Raw genomic sequence first — 18,574 nt, 5'->3', positions numbered from 1 at the left:
CAAAATGGCCAGAAACAAATAACTTTCTTCTGAAACTCATCAGTCTATTCTTGTTCTGAGAAATGAAGGCTATTCCATGCGAGAAATTGTCAAGAAACTGACGATCTCGTACACCGCTGTGTACTTCTCCCTTCACAGAACAGCACAAACTGTCTCTAACCGGAATAGAAAGAGGAGTGGTAGGCCCCGGTGCACAACTGAGCAAGAGGACAAGTACATGAGTGTCTAGTTTGAGAAACAGACGCCTCACAAGTCCTCAACTGGCAGCTTCATTAAATAGTACCCGCAAAACAGCAGTCTCAACTCCAACAGTGAAGAGGTGACTCCGGGATGCTGGTCATCGTCATGGTTAATCTATTCTGGGCCTCTGTATTATGCCAATTATCGCTCATATCTGTATTTCACAGATAAACTGTTTATCTGTGATCACCAAAAATCTATTTCTGGCTGCTTTGAGGAGCAATATGGGAAGATGCATGTTTTCAATTGCAATCTCCTTATGGGAGAAAAAATGGAACTGTGTTATTGTTACCTCAAGAACGCATAAGTATCATTTTGGCTTGGTGATGTTAGGCTCTATTCAATCCATATTATGGAAGTTCAGAGTGATTTAAATTTAAAGGCAATGTTCCTGCGTTAGTGGAGACTACATTCACGGTAAATCCTGAATATGTTGGCTCAATCTTAAATGACCTTTAAATGTATATTGCACAATCTGTAACATATACAGATTGAAAAGAGCCCTTACTGTGAAATGGCTTCCAGTGGGTTTAAGAGCAAACATTTAGGGCCGGGAAATTATGTTGACTACCTTTGGATAATGGTGCCGGAGGGGATGGCTGCCGTTACGGGCTCCTAACCAACGGTGCTATTTTGTTCATTTTTTCTCATTGTTTGTAACTTATTTTGTACATAATGCTGCTGCTACCGTCTCTCATGACTGAAAAGAGTTTCTGGATATCAGAACAGCGACTACTCACCTCGAACTGGATGAAGATATTTTCTTTAATGAGTCCGATGCGAAGGATATACTGCTTCCCCGAGACCAGGCCCTACTCCCCGTCATTCGCGTGAAGGAAAGACGAAAATACAGGTGACGGAGATCGGGGTGCCTTGTGAGAATTCGTCGGAGAGTGGGTATCCCGCCTCTACCATCCGTTCTATTGGCCAAAATGCAATCACTCCATTCGCGATTATCCTTCCAACGGGACATTAAAAACGGTAATATCTTATGTTTCACGAGTCGTGGCTGAACGACGACATGGATAATATAGAGCTGGCTGGGTTTTCCCTTCATCGGAAGGACAGAACAGCTATGTCTGGTTAGAAGAGGGGTGGGGGTGTGTGTCTATTTGTAAATAACAGCTGGTACACAATGTCTAATATTAAAGAAGTCTAAAGGTATTGCTCGCCTGAGGAAGAGTACCTCATGGTAAGCTGTAGACCACACTATCTACCAAGAGAGTTTTCATCTATATTATTCGTAGCCGTCTATTTATCACCACAAACCGATGCTGGCACTAAGACTGCACTCAACGAGCTGTATAATGCCATAAGCAAACAAGAAAATGCTCACCCAGAAGCGCCGCTCCTTGTGGCCGGGGACTTTAATGCAGTAAAACTTACATATGTTTTACCTCATTTTTACCAGCATGTCACGTGCAACCAGAGGGAAAAAAACTCTAGACCAAATTTACTCCACACACAGAGACGCATACAAAGCTCTCCCTCGCCCTCCATTTGGCAAATCTGACCATAATTCTATTTTCCTGATTCCTGCTTACAAGCAAAAACTAAAGCAGGAAGTACCAGTGACTCGCTCAATGCCCTCAGACAAACCATCAGTACAGGACTAAGATTGAATCCTACTACACCGGCTCTGATGCTCGTCGGATGTGGCAGTGCTTGCAAACTATTCTGGACTTCAAAGGGAAACCCAGCCTCGAGCTGCCCAGTGACACGAGTCTATGAGACGAGCTAAATGCCTTTTATGTTCGCTTCAAGGCAAGCAACACTGAAGCATGCATGAGAGCACCAGCTGTTCTGGACAACTGTGTGATCACGCTCTCCGTAGCCGCTGTGAGCAAGACCTTTAAACAGGTCAACATTCACAAGAACGGGGGCCAGACGGAATACCAGGACGTGTACTCAGAATGCGCGCGAACCAACTGGCAAGTGTCTTCACTGACATTTTCAACCTCTCACTGACCGAGTCTGTTATACCTACATGTTTCAAGCAGACCACCATAGTCCCTGTTTCCAAGATAGCGAAGTTAACCTGCCTAAATGACTACCGCCCCATGGCACTCACATCAGTAGCAATGAAGTGCTTTGAAAGGCTGGTCATGACTCACATCAACACCATCATCCTGGAAACCCTACACCTATTCAATTCACATACCGTCCCAAAAGATCCACAGATGACACAATTTCATTCGCACTCCACACTGCCCTTTCCCACCTGGAAAAAGGAACACCTATGTGAGAATGCTGTTCGTTGACTACAGCTCAGCGTTCAACACCATAGTGCCCACAAAGCTCATCCCTAAGCTAAGGACCCTGGGACTAAACACTTCCCTCTACTAGATCATGGACTTCCTGACTGGCTGCCCCCAGGTGGTAAGGAGAAGCAACAACACATCTGCCGCGCTGATCCTTAACACTGGGGTCCCTCAGAGGTGCGTGCTTAGTCCCCTCCTGTACTCCCTGTTCACCCACGACTACATGGCCAAGAACGACTCCAACACCATCGATAAGTTTACTGACAACACAACAGTGGTAGGCCTATTCACAGACAATGAGACATTCTATAGGGAGGAGGTCAGAGACCTGGCAGTGTGGTGCCAGGACAACAACGTCTCCCTCAATGTGAGCAAGACTAAGGAGCTGATCGTGGACTACAAGAAAAGGAGGGCCAAACAGGCCCCCATTTAACATCGATGGGGCTGTAGTAGAGCGGGTCGAGAGTTTCAAGTTCCTTGGTGTCCACATCACCAACAAACTATCATGGTCCAAACACACCAAGACAGTCGTGAACAAGGCACAACAACACCATTTCCCCCACAGGAGACTGAAAAGATTTGTCATGGGTCCCCAGATCCTCAAAAAGATCTACAGCTGCACCATCGAGAGCATCCTGACCGGTTGCATCACCGCCTGGTATGGCAACTGCTATGGCAACTGTCTCTGTATACATTTCCGTGATTACAATGCAAAACTCATAGCAAAACTCATAGTCACATAGCCTACAGTAAGCAACAGAAAACCCTTTTATTATTATTCTATCAATGAAAGCAGTGACCTCTACGTACTTGTAGAGGTGTTTATGGACACGTGGCTCTCCCTCCTATCTTATCCCTCGCTGGGGGAATTCAGCTGTATGCCTCCTGTCTTCTGTTGTTATTTGGATTATCTCTCTAGCACAGAGGACTGGTGTCACTATCTTTACACTCATGCAAGCACCCACACACACGCACCCGCACAAACTTACAAACACCAGCCGGCAATCACATGCACACACTCTCACACCTCTCTCTCCCCTCTCAGTGTGTGTGGGGGGGGGGGGTGGGGGTGACACTGCCTGTGCCATGTGTGGAAGGCTGTGATAAGGAGCGTCAGAGAAGAGAGAGGAGAAATGACTGGGGTGTCTATGCTACTAGGGGCTGTTGCAGGGGTGTGTGAATAAAAGTGATTGAATCGGGACAGTTGTAAGAGTCGGTATTTGTGTACAGTGTGGGTGTGAGACCTTTTGTTTTGGGTGAAACATTTTTTGTTTAGTATAGGTTGTCCAGAAGAGAGTGTGTGTGTGTGTGTGTGTGTGTGTGTGTGTGTGTGTGTGAGACACAGAGAGAACCACAGTAATGATGTGGTCATCGATGTGGAAATGCTACATCTGTGTTTTGTATCCATCGATCTACGGTATTCTGAGCCCTGACTCCCTGTCCGATATTGGAGCCTGAATAAGGAAGAAAACTTGCCTGGCTGGTGGACTACTTAACATTGACTGTATTGTTTGGTGCCTGTGGTTGAGATATGGGTTTAGGTCATAGAATGTATTTATGGTATTGCTGTGGCACAGTTATTTCTCTCTCCTCTTTCTCTTACTATGTATATATACAGTGAATTCGGAAAGTATTCAGACCCCTTGACTTTTTGCACAGTTTGTTACGTTACAGCCGTATTCTAAAAGGGATTAAATCGTTTTTTCCCCCTCATCAATCTACACACAATACCCCATAATGTCAAAGCAAAAATTGTTTTTTTGAAATTTTTGCAAATGTATTAAAACCAATAAACGGAAATATCACATTTACATAAGTATTCAGTACTTTGTTCAATCACCTTCGGCAGTCATTACAGCCTCGATTCTTCTTGGGTATAATGCTACAAGCTTGGCACATCTGTATTTGGGGAGTTTCTCCCATTCTTCTCTGCAGATCCTCTCAAACTCTGTCAGGTTGGATGGGGAGCATCACTGCACAGCTATTTTCAGATCTTTCCAGAGATGTTAGATCGGGTACAAGTCCCAACTCTGTCTGGGCAACTAAAGGACATTCATAGACTTGTCCCAAAGCCACTCCTGTGTTGTCTTGGCTGTGTGCTTAGAGTCATTGTCCTGTTGTAAGGTGAACCTTCACCCAGTCTGAGGTCCTGAGTGCTCAGGAGCAGGTTTTCATAAAGGATTTCTCTGTACTTTGCTCCGTTCATTATTCCCTCAATCCTGATTAGTCTCCCAGTCCCTGCTGCTGAAAAACATCCCCTCAGCATGATGCTGCCACCGCCAGACGCGACCCTTGGCATTCAGGCCAAAGAGTTCAATCAATCAAATGTATTTAGAAAGCCCTTTTTACATCAGCAGATGTCACAAAGGTCTATACAGAAACCCAGCCTAAAACTCCAAACAGCAAGCAAAGCATATGTAGAAGCACGGTGGCTAGGAAAAACTCCCTAGAAAGGCCAAAACCTAGGAAGAAACCTAGAGAGAAACCAGGCTCTGAGGGGTGGCCAGTCCTCTTCTGGCTGTGCCAGAAGAGTACATGGCCATTTAAGGCCAGATTGTTCTTCAAGATGTTCAAACATTCATAGATGACCAGCAGGGTCAAATAATAATCCCAGTGGTTGTAGAGGGTGCAACAGATCAGTACCTCAGGAGTAAATGTCAGTTGGCTTGTCATAGCCGAGCATTCAGAGGTCGAGACAGCAGGTGAGGTAGAGAGAGAGATTCGAAAACAGCAGGTCCGTGACAAGGTAGAATGTCCGGTGAACAGGTCAGGGTTCCCTAGCCACAGGCAGAACAGTTGAAACTGGAGCAGCAGCACGACCAGGTGGACTGGGGACAGCCAGGAGTTATCAGGCTAGGTAGTCCTGAGGCATGATCCTAGAGCTCCGGTCCTCCGGGAGGGAGAGAGAGAGAATTAGAGGGAGCATACTTAAATTCACACAGGACACCAGATAAGACAGGAGAATTTCACCAGATATAACAGACTGACTCTAGCCCCCCGGAACATAGACTATTGCAGCATAGATACTTGATACTGAGACGGGTGGGTCCGGGGACACTGTGTCCCTGTACGACGATACTCCCGGACAGGGCCAACCAGGCAGGATATAACCCCACCCACTTTGCCAAAGCACAGCCCCCACACCACTAGAAGGATATCAACAGACCACCAACTTACAACCCTGTGACAAGGCTGAGTATAGCCCACGAAGATCTCCCCCACCGCACAAGCCCGAGGGGGAGCAAAACCGGACAGGAAGATCACGTCTGTGACTCAACCTACTCAAGTGGGAGGGCATGGAACCTCCTAGGGAGGACATGGAAGAATCCCAGTGGACAGCCCTTGCTGTCTCTGCTGGCCAGGCAGTGACAGCAAGGGCAGTTCGTCGCTCCAGTGCCTTGCCGTTCACCTTCGCACCTCTGGGCCAGACTACACTCAATCATAGGACCTACTGAAGAGATGAGTCTTCAGTAAAGACTTAAAGGTCAAGACTGAGTCTGCATCTCTCACATGGGTAGGCAGACCATTCCATAAAAATGGTATAGGAGAAAGCCCTGACTCCAGCAGTTTGCTTAGAAATTCTAGGGACAATAAGGAGGCCTGCATCTTGTGTTCGTAGCATACGTTTAGGCATGTACGGCAGGACCAAATCGGAGATATAGGTAGCAAAGCCCATGTAATGATTTGTAGGTTAGCAGTAAAACCTTTAATTAATAAGGCTAGGCGTCCCGGTGGAAAAAAATTATGGATATGAAACATTTAGGTACATACAAGTGTCTTATATCGGTTAAAAACTTAAATTCTTGTTAATCTAACTGCACTGTCCGATTTACAGTAGGCTTTACAGCGAAAGCATGCCATGCCATTGTTTGAGGACGGAGCCCTACATCAAAATATTTTTCCACCCGCACAGGTTTCATAAATTCACATATAGCGATTAAATATTCACTTACTTTTTGAAAATTTTCCTCTGATTTGTCATCCAAAGGGTCCCAGCTACAACATGTAGTGTCGTTTTGTTAGATAAAATCCTTCTTTATATCCCAAAAAGTCTGTTTAGTTGGCGCCATCGATTTGAGTAATCCACTCGTTCAACATGCAGAGAAAGGAATCCAAAAACTACCGCTAAACTTTGTTAAAACAAGTCAAAATATGTTTCTATCCAATCCTCAGATACCCTAAAATGTAACTAAACTATAATATTTCATACGGAAAGAAGTATGTTCAATAGGAAAACGATATTAGCAGGTGTGTGCCCTCCTCATCACGACGCATACATGAGTTTCCAAGTCTGTATCCCTGTGGTAAAACTCATAATTCTTCCTCGTTTTGGAAGAAACAAGCCAAAGACTACTGACACCCAGTGGAAGCCATAGGAATTGCATACTGGGAGCTAGATTTCATTTTTTACCTATACATTCTATTGGAAGAGCATGGGCTCTCCAAAAAAATTATATGTTGGTTTTTCTTTGGATTTTCTCCTACCATATCTATTGTGTTATAGTCTCCTACATTATTTTAACATTTCTACAAACTTCAAAAGTGTCTTCTTTCCAATGGTACCAATTATATGCATATCCTGGCTTCAGGGCCTGAGCAACAGGCAGTTTACTTTGGGCACGTCAGTCAGGCGGAAATTGAGAAAAAAGGACCCTAGCCCTAACAAGTTTTAAATTAGCCCTAGCCTTAACATGAAGCCAATGTAGAGAGGCTAGCATTGGAGTAATATGATAAAAAAAATTGGGTTCTAGTCAGGATTCTAGCAGCCATGTTTAGCACTAACAGAAGTTTATTTAATGCTTTATCTGGGTAGCCAGAGAGTAGAGCATTGCAGTAGTCTAATCTACAAGTGACAAAAGCATGGATTAGCTTTTCTGCATCATTTTTGGACAAAAAGTTTCAGATTTTTGCAATGTTACGAATATGGAAAAACGCTGTCCTTGAGATATTCTTGATATGTTCGTCAAAAGAGAGATCAGTGTCCAGAGTAACGCCGAGGTCCTTCAGTTTTATTTGAGACGACTGTACAACTATCAAGTGGCGCAGCGGTCTAAGGCACTGCATCTCAGTGCTTGAGGTGTCACTACAGACACCCTGGTTTGAATCCAGGCTGTATCACAACTGCCCGTAATTCGGAGTCCCATAAGGGCGGTGCACATTTGGCCCAGCATTGTCCGGGTTTGGCTGGTGTAGGCCGTCATTGTAAATAAGAATTTGTTATTAAATTACTTGCCTATTTAAATAAAAGGTTAAAAAAAATCTAAATAAAGATGAATTGTCAGATCCAACAGCAGATCTCTTTGTTTCTTGGGACCTAGAACTAGCATCTCTGTTTTGTCCGAGTTTAAAAGTAAAACATTTGCCGACATCCACTTCCTTATGTCTGAAACACAGACTTCCAGGTAGGCAATTTTGGGGCTTCGAAATGTACAGTCAAGTGTTGTCCGCATAGCAGTGAAAGTTGACATTGTGTATACGAACGACATCACCAAGAGGTAGAATATATAGTGAAAACAATAGTGGTCCTAAAACGGAACCTTGAGAGAACTTACAATTGATTTGTCAGAGGGGATTTGTACTACTATCTGTACTTACTGGTGGCACAGACGCTGTTTCATCCTTTCCTACACTTAAATGACCCTTGCCTAACGATTGCGTCTGAAGCTGGGCTTGCAGCACGGCTATCATCGCCATAAGGCGATAGTTCTCCTGTATATTATGAGTACAGCGACTGCTGTTGGTAAATGTATTAAAAGTAAAAAAGTAAAAAACAAAAAACAAATAGTCAAGTAGCAACAAACAGCACAACAGCACTGAGACAAGTCCGGAAGTTGAGGGCGCAGCAACAAGGTGGGGGCTAAGCAACTAATCAATCTCTGATCAATCTCAGACCTAGAGAATCTTGTTTTCCACCATAATTTGCAAATAAATTCATTAAAAATCCTACAATGATTTTCTGGATTTTTTTTTCTCATTTTTTCTGTCATAGTTGAAGTGTACCTATGATGAAAATTACAGGCCTCATCTTTTTAAGTGGGAGAACTTGCACAATTGGTGGCTGACTAAATACTTTTTTGCCCCACTGTGTGTATATACAGTGGGGAGAACAAGTATTTGATACACTGCCGATTTTGCAGGTTTTCCTACTTACAAAGCATGTAGAGGTCTGTAATTTTTATCATAGGTACACTTCAACTGTGAGAGACGGAATCTAAAACAAAAATCTAGAAAATCACATTGTATGATTTTTAAGTAATTAATTTGCATTTTATTGCAAGACATAAGTATTTGATCACCTTCCAACCAGTAAGAATTCCGGCTCTCACAGACCTGTTAGTTTTTCTTTAAGAAGCCCTCCTGTTCTCCACTCATTACCTGTATTAACTGCACCTGTTTGAACTCGTTACCTGTATAAAAGACACCTGTCCACACACTCAATCAAACAGACTCCAACCTCTCCACAATGGCCAAGACCAGAGAGATGTGTAAGGACATCAGGGATAAAATTGTAGACCTGCACAAGGCTGGGATGGGCTACAGGACAATAAGCAAGCAGCTTGGTGAGAAGGCAACAACTGTTGGCGCAATTATTAGAAAATGGAAGAAGTTCAAGATGACGGTCAATCATCCTCGGTCTGGGGCTCCATGCAAGATCTCACCTCGTGGGGCATCAATGATCATGAGGAAGGTGAGGGATCAGCCCAGAACTACACGGCAGGACCTGGTCAATGACCTGAAGAGAGCTGGGACCACAGTCTCAAAGAAAACCATTAGTAACACACTATGCCGTCATGGATTAAAATACTGCAGCGCACGCAAGGTCCCCCTGCTCAAGCCAGGGCATGTCCAGGCCCGTCTGAAGTTTGCCAATGACCATCTGGATGATCCAGAGGAAGAATGGGAGAAGGTCATGTGGTCTGATGAGACAAAAATTGAGCTTTTTGGTCTAAACTCCACTCGACGTGTTTGGAGGAAGAAGAAGGATGAGTACAACCCCAAGAACACCATCCCAACCGTGAAGCATGGAGGTGGAAACATCATTCTTTGGGGATGCTTTTCTGCAAAGGGGACAGGACGACTGCACCGTATTGAGGGGAGGATGGATGGGGCCATGTATCGCGAGATCTTGGCCAACAACCTCCTTCCCTCAGTAAGAGCATTGAAGATGGGTCGTGGCTGGGTCTTCCAGCATGACAACGACCCGAAACACACAGCCAGGGAAACTAAGGAGTGGCTCCGTAATAAGCATCTCAAGGTCCTGGAGTGGCCTAGCCAGTCTCCAGACCTGAACCCAATAGAAAATCTTTGGAGGGCGCTGAAAGTCCGTATTGCCCAGCGACAGCCCCGAAACCTGAAGGATCTGGAGAAGGTCTGTATGGAGGAGTGGGACAAAATCCCTGCTGCAGTGTGTGCAAACCTGGTCAAGAACACCAGGAAACGTATGATCTCTGTAATTGCAAACAAAGGTTTCTGTACCAAATATTAAGTTCTGCTTTTCTGATGTATCAAATACTTATGTCATGCAATAAAATGCAAATTAAATACTTAAAAATCATACAATGTGATTTTCTGGATTTTTGTTTTAGATTCCGTCTCTCACAGTTGAAGTGTACCTATGATAAATATTACAGACCTCTACATGCTTTGTAAGTAGGAAAACCTGCAAAATTGTCAGTGTATCAAATACTTGTTCTCCCCACTGTATATATATATATATATATATATATATATATATATAATGTTATTCATTCATTAGCTAATTGAGGGTCGAAGCGCTACCACCTTAATTGGGAAGGACAGGCTCTTGGTAATGGCTGGAGTGGAATAGGTGGAATGGTATACATCCAACAGTTTGATGCCATTCCATTCGCTTTGTTCCAGCCATTATTATGAGCCGTCCTCCCCACAGCAGCTTTCACTGAGCTCTAACCACCGTTAATAACACAATACTGTTGTTTAATATCTACTTCTCCCTCTAATGCTTAGTCTGCCTTCTCCCCACTCCTCCTCCCTCTGTCACCCCTCCTCACTCTGTCACCCCCTCCTCCCTCTGTCACCTCCTCCTCCCTCTGACACCCCTCCTCCCTCTGTCACCCCCTCCTCCCTCCTCCTCCCTCTGTCACCCCCTCCTCCCTCTGACACCCCTCCTCCCTCTGTCACCCCCTCCTCCCTCCTCCTCCCTCTGTCACCCCCTCCTCCCTCTGTCACCTCCTCCTCCCTCTGTCACCTCCTCCTCCCTCTGTCACCTCCTCCTCCCTCTGTCACCCCCTCCTCCCTCTGACACCCCCTCCTCCCTCTGACACCCTCCTCCCTCTTTCACCCCTCCTCCCTCTGTCACCCCCTCCTCCCTCTGACACCCCCTCCTCCCTCTTTCACCCCCTCCTCTCCTCCCTCTGTCACTCCCTCTTCCCTCTCTCCTCCCCTCCTCCCTCTCTCCTTCTTTGTCCCTGCTCTCTCTCTCCCTCTTGCTCTCTCTCTCTCGCTCGCTCTCCTCTCTACTCCCCTCCTCTATCCTCTTCCCACCTCAGCCACTGCCACCACAACACTATGATCTCACGGTGGTCTCATCTTATTGTGGCTCATCCCTGCAGCTCATCCCCTTTAATGGAGCGGCTCAGCTCCATTCAAATTTTCATTCCGCTCTTAACAGGTTAAGACTCCATTCAATCAGCTGTTATATGTAGTAGATATTAGGATAAGCCCAACTGATCTGATTGGGGATTTTTTTCCTTTCCACTAAACATGGCTGTCATGGTATCTCTCTATTGCTACATCCCTCGCCCCTCTCTCTGTGTTACAGAGGCCCACTCCAGTGCCATGATATATGACTGCCAATATCTGGAGCTGTCTGCCTCCCTGGACCACGGTACCACCGAGCTGCTGGAGGGGGCAGTGAAGGCTGCCAGGGGTGACTGTGTGGGGCCAGGCTGGACGGAGGGGGACCCCGGGGCGGGGCGCAGGGAGAGCCTGACCAGCAAGGCCAAGCGCTTCCTGACTGGCCTGGTGCCACGCTCCTACGGCCGAGGAGACAGGGACCGAGGCCAATACAGGGAGATGAGCAGACACCGGGGCAGCAAGATCCTCCGACAGAAATCACGCTCCTGCCATGACCTCAGTGCAATGTGACACACCAGACAGACAGAGAGAGGGGATGGGAGGTGTGTGAAAAGGGGAAAGAATGAAGGAGGACAACGGGGGATGGGAGATAAGTAATGGAAGGGGAAAGGAAGAGGAGGATGGTGAGAAGTGTAGAGGAAGAAAGACTAGTGGAAGATACACAAAGGAGAGCGAGAGAGAGAGAGAGAGAGAGCAGAGGACAACCTGGTTAGAAATGAGGCAGTACCTGAGGGGGAGAGAATGAAAGAGAGGTGAAGTCATCGGAATTGCAAGATGAGATGGATATGAGACGACTCATAACGCAATGAGAGAGAAAAAAACTATGAAGAGTGATATTGGAGAAAGATTAATGAATCAAGTAGGAAAACGGTGATTGGAAAATGTGCAAGATGGAAAAGAATTGGTCACAAATTAATACACCCAAGAGGCATGTAGTGTCTGATTATGTAGAGACTGATAGAGATCTAATGTAGACCTAATGATTATGTAGAGACTGATAGAGATCTAATGTAGACCTAATGATTATGTAGAGACTGATAGAGATCTAATGTAGACCTAATGATTATGTAGAGACTGATAGAGATCTAATGTAGACCTAATGATTATGTAGAGACTGATAGAGATCTAATGTAGACCTAATGATTATGTAGAGACTGATAGAGATCTAATGTAGACCTAATAATTATGTAGAGACTGATAGAGATCTAATGTAGACCTAATGATTATGTAGAGACTGATAGAGATCTAATGTAGACCTAATGATTATGTAGAGACTGATAGAGATCTAATGTAGACCTAATGATTATGTAGAGATCTAATGTAGACCTAATGATTATGTAGAGACTGATAGAGATCTAATGTAGACCTAATGATTATGTAGAGACTGATAGAGATCTAATGTAGACCTAATGATTATGTAGAGACTGATAGAGATCTAATGTAGACCTAATGATTATGTAGAGACTGATAGAGATCTAATGTAGACCTAATGATTATGTAGAGACTGATAGAGATCTAATGTAGACCTAATGATTATGTAGAGACTGATAGAGATCTAATGTAGACCTAATGATTATGTAGAGACTGATAGAGATCTAATGTAGACCTAAGTCCCTGTTTTTAAAAGCATGATGTTACACAGTGAATAGATTTGCAGAGATAAGACTTGCCCAGTAGGCTCATGTGATTATAGTAACAACGCCCTGGATTATACTTCTTATTGGCCGGAAGCTATGGTATACTATCCCTCCCCTGTGATCTCCAATGCAATGCCCTTTACAAAAGCCTCATCTTGCACTTTTTATACCGATCAGATTTATTGTCGCTGCTGCATAATCCCTTTATATCAGGTATTGCTTTTGGAGATTATTCTTTTCTCTAGAGCAGGTAGTGCTCAATAATCCCATAGATGAGAGAACTTGGTTGGAGCAGGTCATATATTACAGGAGCTATTTTGAAAGTGAATGTAAACTCAAGTCTTGCGGTTATATGGAATCTGGCCACTTATCCCACTACACTCTCCTTTACACTGACTCAATGCTAAACATCCCTGCACTCAATCATGATCCTATTTAATAGGGCAAGGAGATTTTCCTCACCAGGAAAAACTACAGGCTCTACCTATATATATATGCAGCTACTGCAGAGCAATAAGTAAATCGCTCTAAATGAATAGAAGTAAGGAATACTTGTAACTAGGGCCCAGACCTGACAGGGAAAACTCTGACAGAACCCACAGACTGACAGAACCCACAGACTGACAGAACCCACAGACTGGCAGAGCCCACAGACTGACAGAACCCACAGACTGACAGAACCCACAGACTGACAGAACCCACAGACTGACAGAACCCACAGACTGACAGAAGCCACAGACTGACAGAAGCCACAGACTGACAGAAGCCACAGACTGACAGAAGCCACAGACTGGCGGAACCCACAGACTGGCGGAACCCACAGACTGACAGAACCCACAGAGTGACAGAAGCCACAGACTGGCAAGAACCCCAGACTGGCAGAATCCACCGACTGGCAGAACCCACAGACTGGTAGTACTCACTCCACTAACTGCTGACTGAGGCTGAGTCAGAGCACATTGGCTTGCTAGAGGAACACAGGAATATAGATTATACAGGGCCTTCGGAAAGTATTAAGAACCCTTGACATTTTTCACATTTTCTTACGTTACAGCCTTATTCTAAAATGTATTAAATAGTTTTTCCCCCTCTTAAATCTACACACAATACCCCATAATGAAGAAGCTAAAACAGTATTTTTTTTATTTATTTTTTTTACAAATGTGTTAAAAATAAAAAACGGAAATATTTCATTTACATAAGTATTTAGACCATTTACTCAGTACTTTGTTGAAGCACCTTGTCACGCCCTGACCTTAGAGAGCCTTTTTATTTCTCTATTTGGTTAGGTCAGGGTGTGATTTGGGTGGGCATTCTAGTTTTTCTATTTCTTTGTTGGCCGGGTATGGTTCCCAATCAGAGGCAGCTGTCTATCGTTGTCTCTGATTGGGTATCATACTTAGGTAGCCTTTTTTCCACCTTTAGTTTGTGGGATCTTGATTTTGTATAGTTGCTGTGTAGCCTGCAGTACTTTACGTTCGTTTTGTCTTTTTTCGGTGTTCATTTTAAATAAAGTAAGAAGTTCGCCTACCACGCTGCACCTTGCTCTCCTCATTCCATCAACAAACATGACACACCTTTGGCAGCGATTACAGCATCGAGTCTTCTTTTGTATGACGCTACACGCTTGGCACACCTGTATTTAGGGAGTTTCTCCCATTCTTCTCAGTAGGTCCTCTCAAGCTCTGTCAGGTTGGATGGAGAGTGTTGCTGCACAGCCATTTTCAGGTCTCTCCAGAGAAGTCAGATCGATAAGAGGAATACTGGACAAGAGGAATACCTATGTAAGAATGCTGTTCATCGACTACAGCTCAGCATTTAACACCATAGTACCCTCCAAACTCCTCATTAAGCTCAAGACCCTGGATCTCGACCCCGCCCTGTGCAACTGGGTCCTGGACTTTCTGATGGGCCGCCCCCAGGTGGTGAGGGTAGGAAACATCTCCACCCCGCTGATCCTCAACACTGGGGCCCCACAAGAGTGCTTTCTCAGCCCTCTCCTGTACTCGCTGTTCACACATGACTGCGTGGCCATGCACGCCTCCAACTCAATCATCACGTTTGCAGACGACACTAGAGTGGTAGGCTTGATTACCAACAATCACGAGACTGCCTACAGGGAGGAGGTGAGGGCCCTCGGAGTGTGGTGTCAGGAAAATAACCTCACTCTCAACGTCAACAAAACAAAGGAGATGATCGTGGACTTCAGGAAACAGCAGAGGGAGCACCCCCCTATCCACATCGACGGGACAGTAGTGGAGAAGGTGGAAAGTTTTAAGTTCCTCTGCATACACATCACAGACAAACAGAAATGGTCCACCCACACAGACAGCGTGGTGAAGAAGGCGCAACAGCGTCTCTTCAACCTCAGGAGGCTGATGAAATTTGGCTTGTCACCAAAAACACTTACAAACTTTTACAGATGCACAATAGAGAGCATCCTGTCGGGCTGTATCACAGCCTGGTACAGCAACTGCTCCGCCCACAACCGCAAGGCTCTCCAGAGGGTTGTGAGGTCTGCACAACGCATCACTGGGGGCAAACTACCTGCCCTCCAGGACACCTACACCACCCGATGTAACAGGAAGGCCCAAAGGATAATCAAGGACAACAACCACCCGAGCCACGAGGTCAGGTACAGGTGCATCAAAGCTGGGACCGAGAGACTGAAAAACAGCTTCTATCTCAAGGCCATCAGACTTAAACAGCAATCGCTAACATTGAGTGGCTGCTGCCAACATACTGACTGACTCAAATCTCTAGCCACTTTAATAATAAATAATTGGATGTAATAAATGTATCACTAGTCACTTTAAACAATGCCACTTTATATAATGTTTACATACCCTACATTACTCATCTCATATGTATATACTGTACTCTATACCATCTACTGCATCTTGCCTATGCCGTTCGGCGATCGCTCATCCATATATTTATATGTGCATATTCTTATTCATTCCTTTACACTTGTGTGTGTATAAGGTAGTTGTTGTGAAATTGTTAGATTACTTGTTAGATATTACTGCATGGTCGGAACTAGAAGCACAAGCATTTCGCTATACTCGCATTAACATCTGCTAACCATGTGTATGTGACCAATAACATTTTATTTTATTTTATCTGGTTTAAGTCTGGGCTCTGGCTGGGTCACTAAAGGACATTCAGAGACTTGTCTCGAAGCCACTCCTACGTTGTCTTGGCTGTGTGCTTAGGGTCGTTGTCCTGTTGGAAGGTGAATCTTCGCCCCCCAGTCTGAGGTTCTGAGTGCTCTGGAGCAGGTTTACATCAAGGATCTCTCTGTACTTTGCTCCGTTCATGTTTGCCTCGATCCTGACTAGTCTCTCAGTCCCTGCCGCTGAAAAACATCCCCAAAGCATGATGCTGCCACCACCATGCTTCACCGTAGGGATGGTGCCAGGTTTCCTCCATACGTGACGCTTGGCATTCAGGCCAAAGAGTTCAATCTTGGTTTCGTCAGACCAGAGAATCTTGTTTCTCATGGTCTGAGAGTCTTTAGGTGCCTTTTGGCAAACTACAAGTGGGCTGTCATATGCCGTTTACTGAGGAGTGGCTTCCGTCTGGTCACTCTACCATACAGACCTGATTGGTGGACTGCTGCAGAGATGGTTGTCCTTCTGGAAGTTTCTCCTATCTTCACAGAGGAACTCTAGAGCTCTGTCAGAGTGACCATCGGGTTCTTGGTCACCTCCCTGACCAATTCCCTTCTCCCCTTATTGCTCAGTTTGGCTGGGTGGCCAGCTCTAGGAAGAGTCCATTTAAGAATGATGGAGGCCACTGTGTTCTTGGGAAACTTCAATGCTGCAGACATTGTTTGGTACCCTTCCCCAGATCTATGCCGAGACACAATCTTGTCTCAGAGCTCTACGGACAATTCCTTTGACCTCATGGCTTGGTTTTTGCTCTGACATGCACTGTCAACTGTGGGACGTTATATAGACAGGTGTGTGCCTTTCCAAATCACGTCCAATGAATTGAATATAACACATGTGGACTCCAATCAAGTTGTAGAAATATCTCAAGGAGGATCAATGAAAACAGGATGCACCTGAGCTCATTTTCGAGTCTCATAGCAAACGGTCTGAATACTTATGTGAATAAGGTATTTTTATGTTTTTTATTTTTAATACATTTGCAAAAATTTCTAAAAACTTGTTTTCATTTTGTCATTATGGGGTATTGTGTGTAGATTGCTGAGGAATTGTTTTTATTTAATCCATTTTAGAACAAGGCTGTAACGTAACAAAATGTGGAAAAAGTCAAGGGGTTTGAATACTTTCCGAAGGCACTGTATAAGAGGAGATGGCGAGAAAGACTCAACTAGCCTACCTGTGGTTGTTTCATGTTAGATAGTTTTTTTTCCTGCTGAAATTGTGTACATACAGTACGTACATACGGAACATGTACATAAACATTCACTACCATAGAACAGAGCACTGTGGGGGCTGGCCACACAGGCAAACACAATAATAAGCGTTCTGGAAACGTTGCTTGGATGTGTTGACAGCGTGTGGCAACATCATTGATATACATTTAGCTACACATGCTCACTTATTTGTCACTGTCTATTATTTTGCGCTCTTGTCTTTCGAAAGAGAATAAATACATTTTGTTTGACGTCCTTGATGAGTGTTATGCTCTTGTCTCATTTGTGTGAACATGACAATAGCGTACAAGCGTTATACGGTAGCCTAGCAGTTAGAGAGGCAAGCCAGCAGCCAGAAGTTTGGCAGGTCGAGTCCCGGGACCGACGGGAAAAATCTGGCGGGAAGTGAGTTGGTAACCGTAGGGTTGCTGGCATCAAATCCTAGATGTCATTGCCTCCTGTTGTGTCCTTGAGCAAGACACATACCACCCCCCCAAAATAACAGCTCCCTGGGCACCCAAGATGGCAGCCCCCCGCACCTCTCTAAAACCTGTGTATGTATGTGTGTCTTTCGGAAGGGCTAAAAGTGGAAGCAAATTTCAGTTAGACCTGGTGTATAATTGACCAATACAATGATCTTGTTCTTAAAATAAAGGGCTCTATCATTTACATTTAAGTCATTTAGCAGACGCTCTTATCCAGAGCGACTTACAAATTGGTGCATTCACCTTATGATATCCAGTGGAACAACCACTTTACAATAGTGCATCTAACTCTTTTAAGGGGGGGGTTAGAAGGATTACTTTATCCTATCCTAGGTATTCCTTAAAGAGGTGGGGTTTCAGGTGTCTCCGGAAGGTGGTGATTGACTCCGCTGACCTGGCGTCGTGAGGGAGTTTGTTCCACCATTGGGGTGCCAGAGCAGCGAACAGTTTTGACTGGGCTGAGCGGGAACTGTACTTCCTCAGAGGTAGGGAGGCGAGCAGGCCAGAGGTGGATGAACGCAGTGCCCTTGTTTGGGTGTAGGGCCTGATCAGAGCCTGAAGGTACGGAGGTGCCGTTCCCCTCACAGCTCCGTAGGCAAGCACCATGGTCTTGTAGCGGATGCAAGCTTCAACTGGAAGCCAGTGGAGAGAGCGGAGGAGCGGGGTGACGTGAGAGAACTTGGGAAGGTTGAACACCAGACGGGCTGCGGCGTTCTGGATGAGTTGTAGGGGTTTAATGGCACAGGCAGGGAGCCCAGCCAACAGCGAGTTGCAGTAATCCAGACGGGAGATGACAAGTGCCTGGATTAGGACCTGCGCCGCTTCCTGTGTGAGGCAGGGTCGTACTCTGCGAATGTTGTAGAGCATGAACCTACAGGAACGGGTCACCGCCTTGATGTTAGTTGAGAACGACAGGGTGTTGTCCAGGATCACGCCAAGGTTCTTAGC

At 45.1% G+C, this 18,574-nt stretch overlaps 1 protein-coding gene across 1 annotated transcript in view; it reads left to right on the top strand.

Annotated features, from left to right (window-relative positions):
• The window catches only part of LOC139550398 (GTP-binding protein REM 2-like), a 30,720-nt gene extending 13,324 nt beyond the window's left edge, over nt 1–17,396 (top strand). Inside the window, exon 5 of the mRNA XM_071361275.1 lies at nt 11,302–17,396. Within this exon, the coding sequence (XP_071217376.1) occupies nt 11,302–11,627 (326 nt within the window). The 3' untranslated portion in view covers nt 11,628–17,396. The remainder of the gene's footprint in view (nt 1–11,301) is intronic.
• The last annotated feature ends 1,178 nt before the right edge of the window (nt 17,397–18,574 follow it).

Source organism: Salvelinus alpinus, chromosome 23 (assembly GCF_045679555.1).
Source record: "Salvelinus alpinus chromosome 23, SLU_Salpinus.1, whole genome shotgun sequence".
Taxonomy (NCBI): domain Eukaryota; kingdom Metazoa; phylum Chordata; class Actinopteri; order Salmoniformes; family Salmonidae; genus Salvelinus; species Salvelinus alpinus.
Note: the sequence above shows the minus strand (reverse complement) of the source record. Positions and strands in the feature narration are given on the sequence as shown.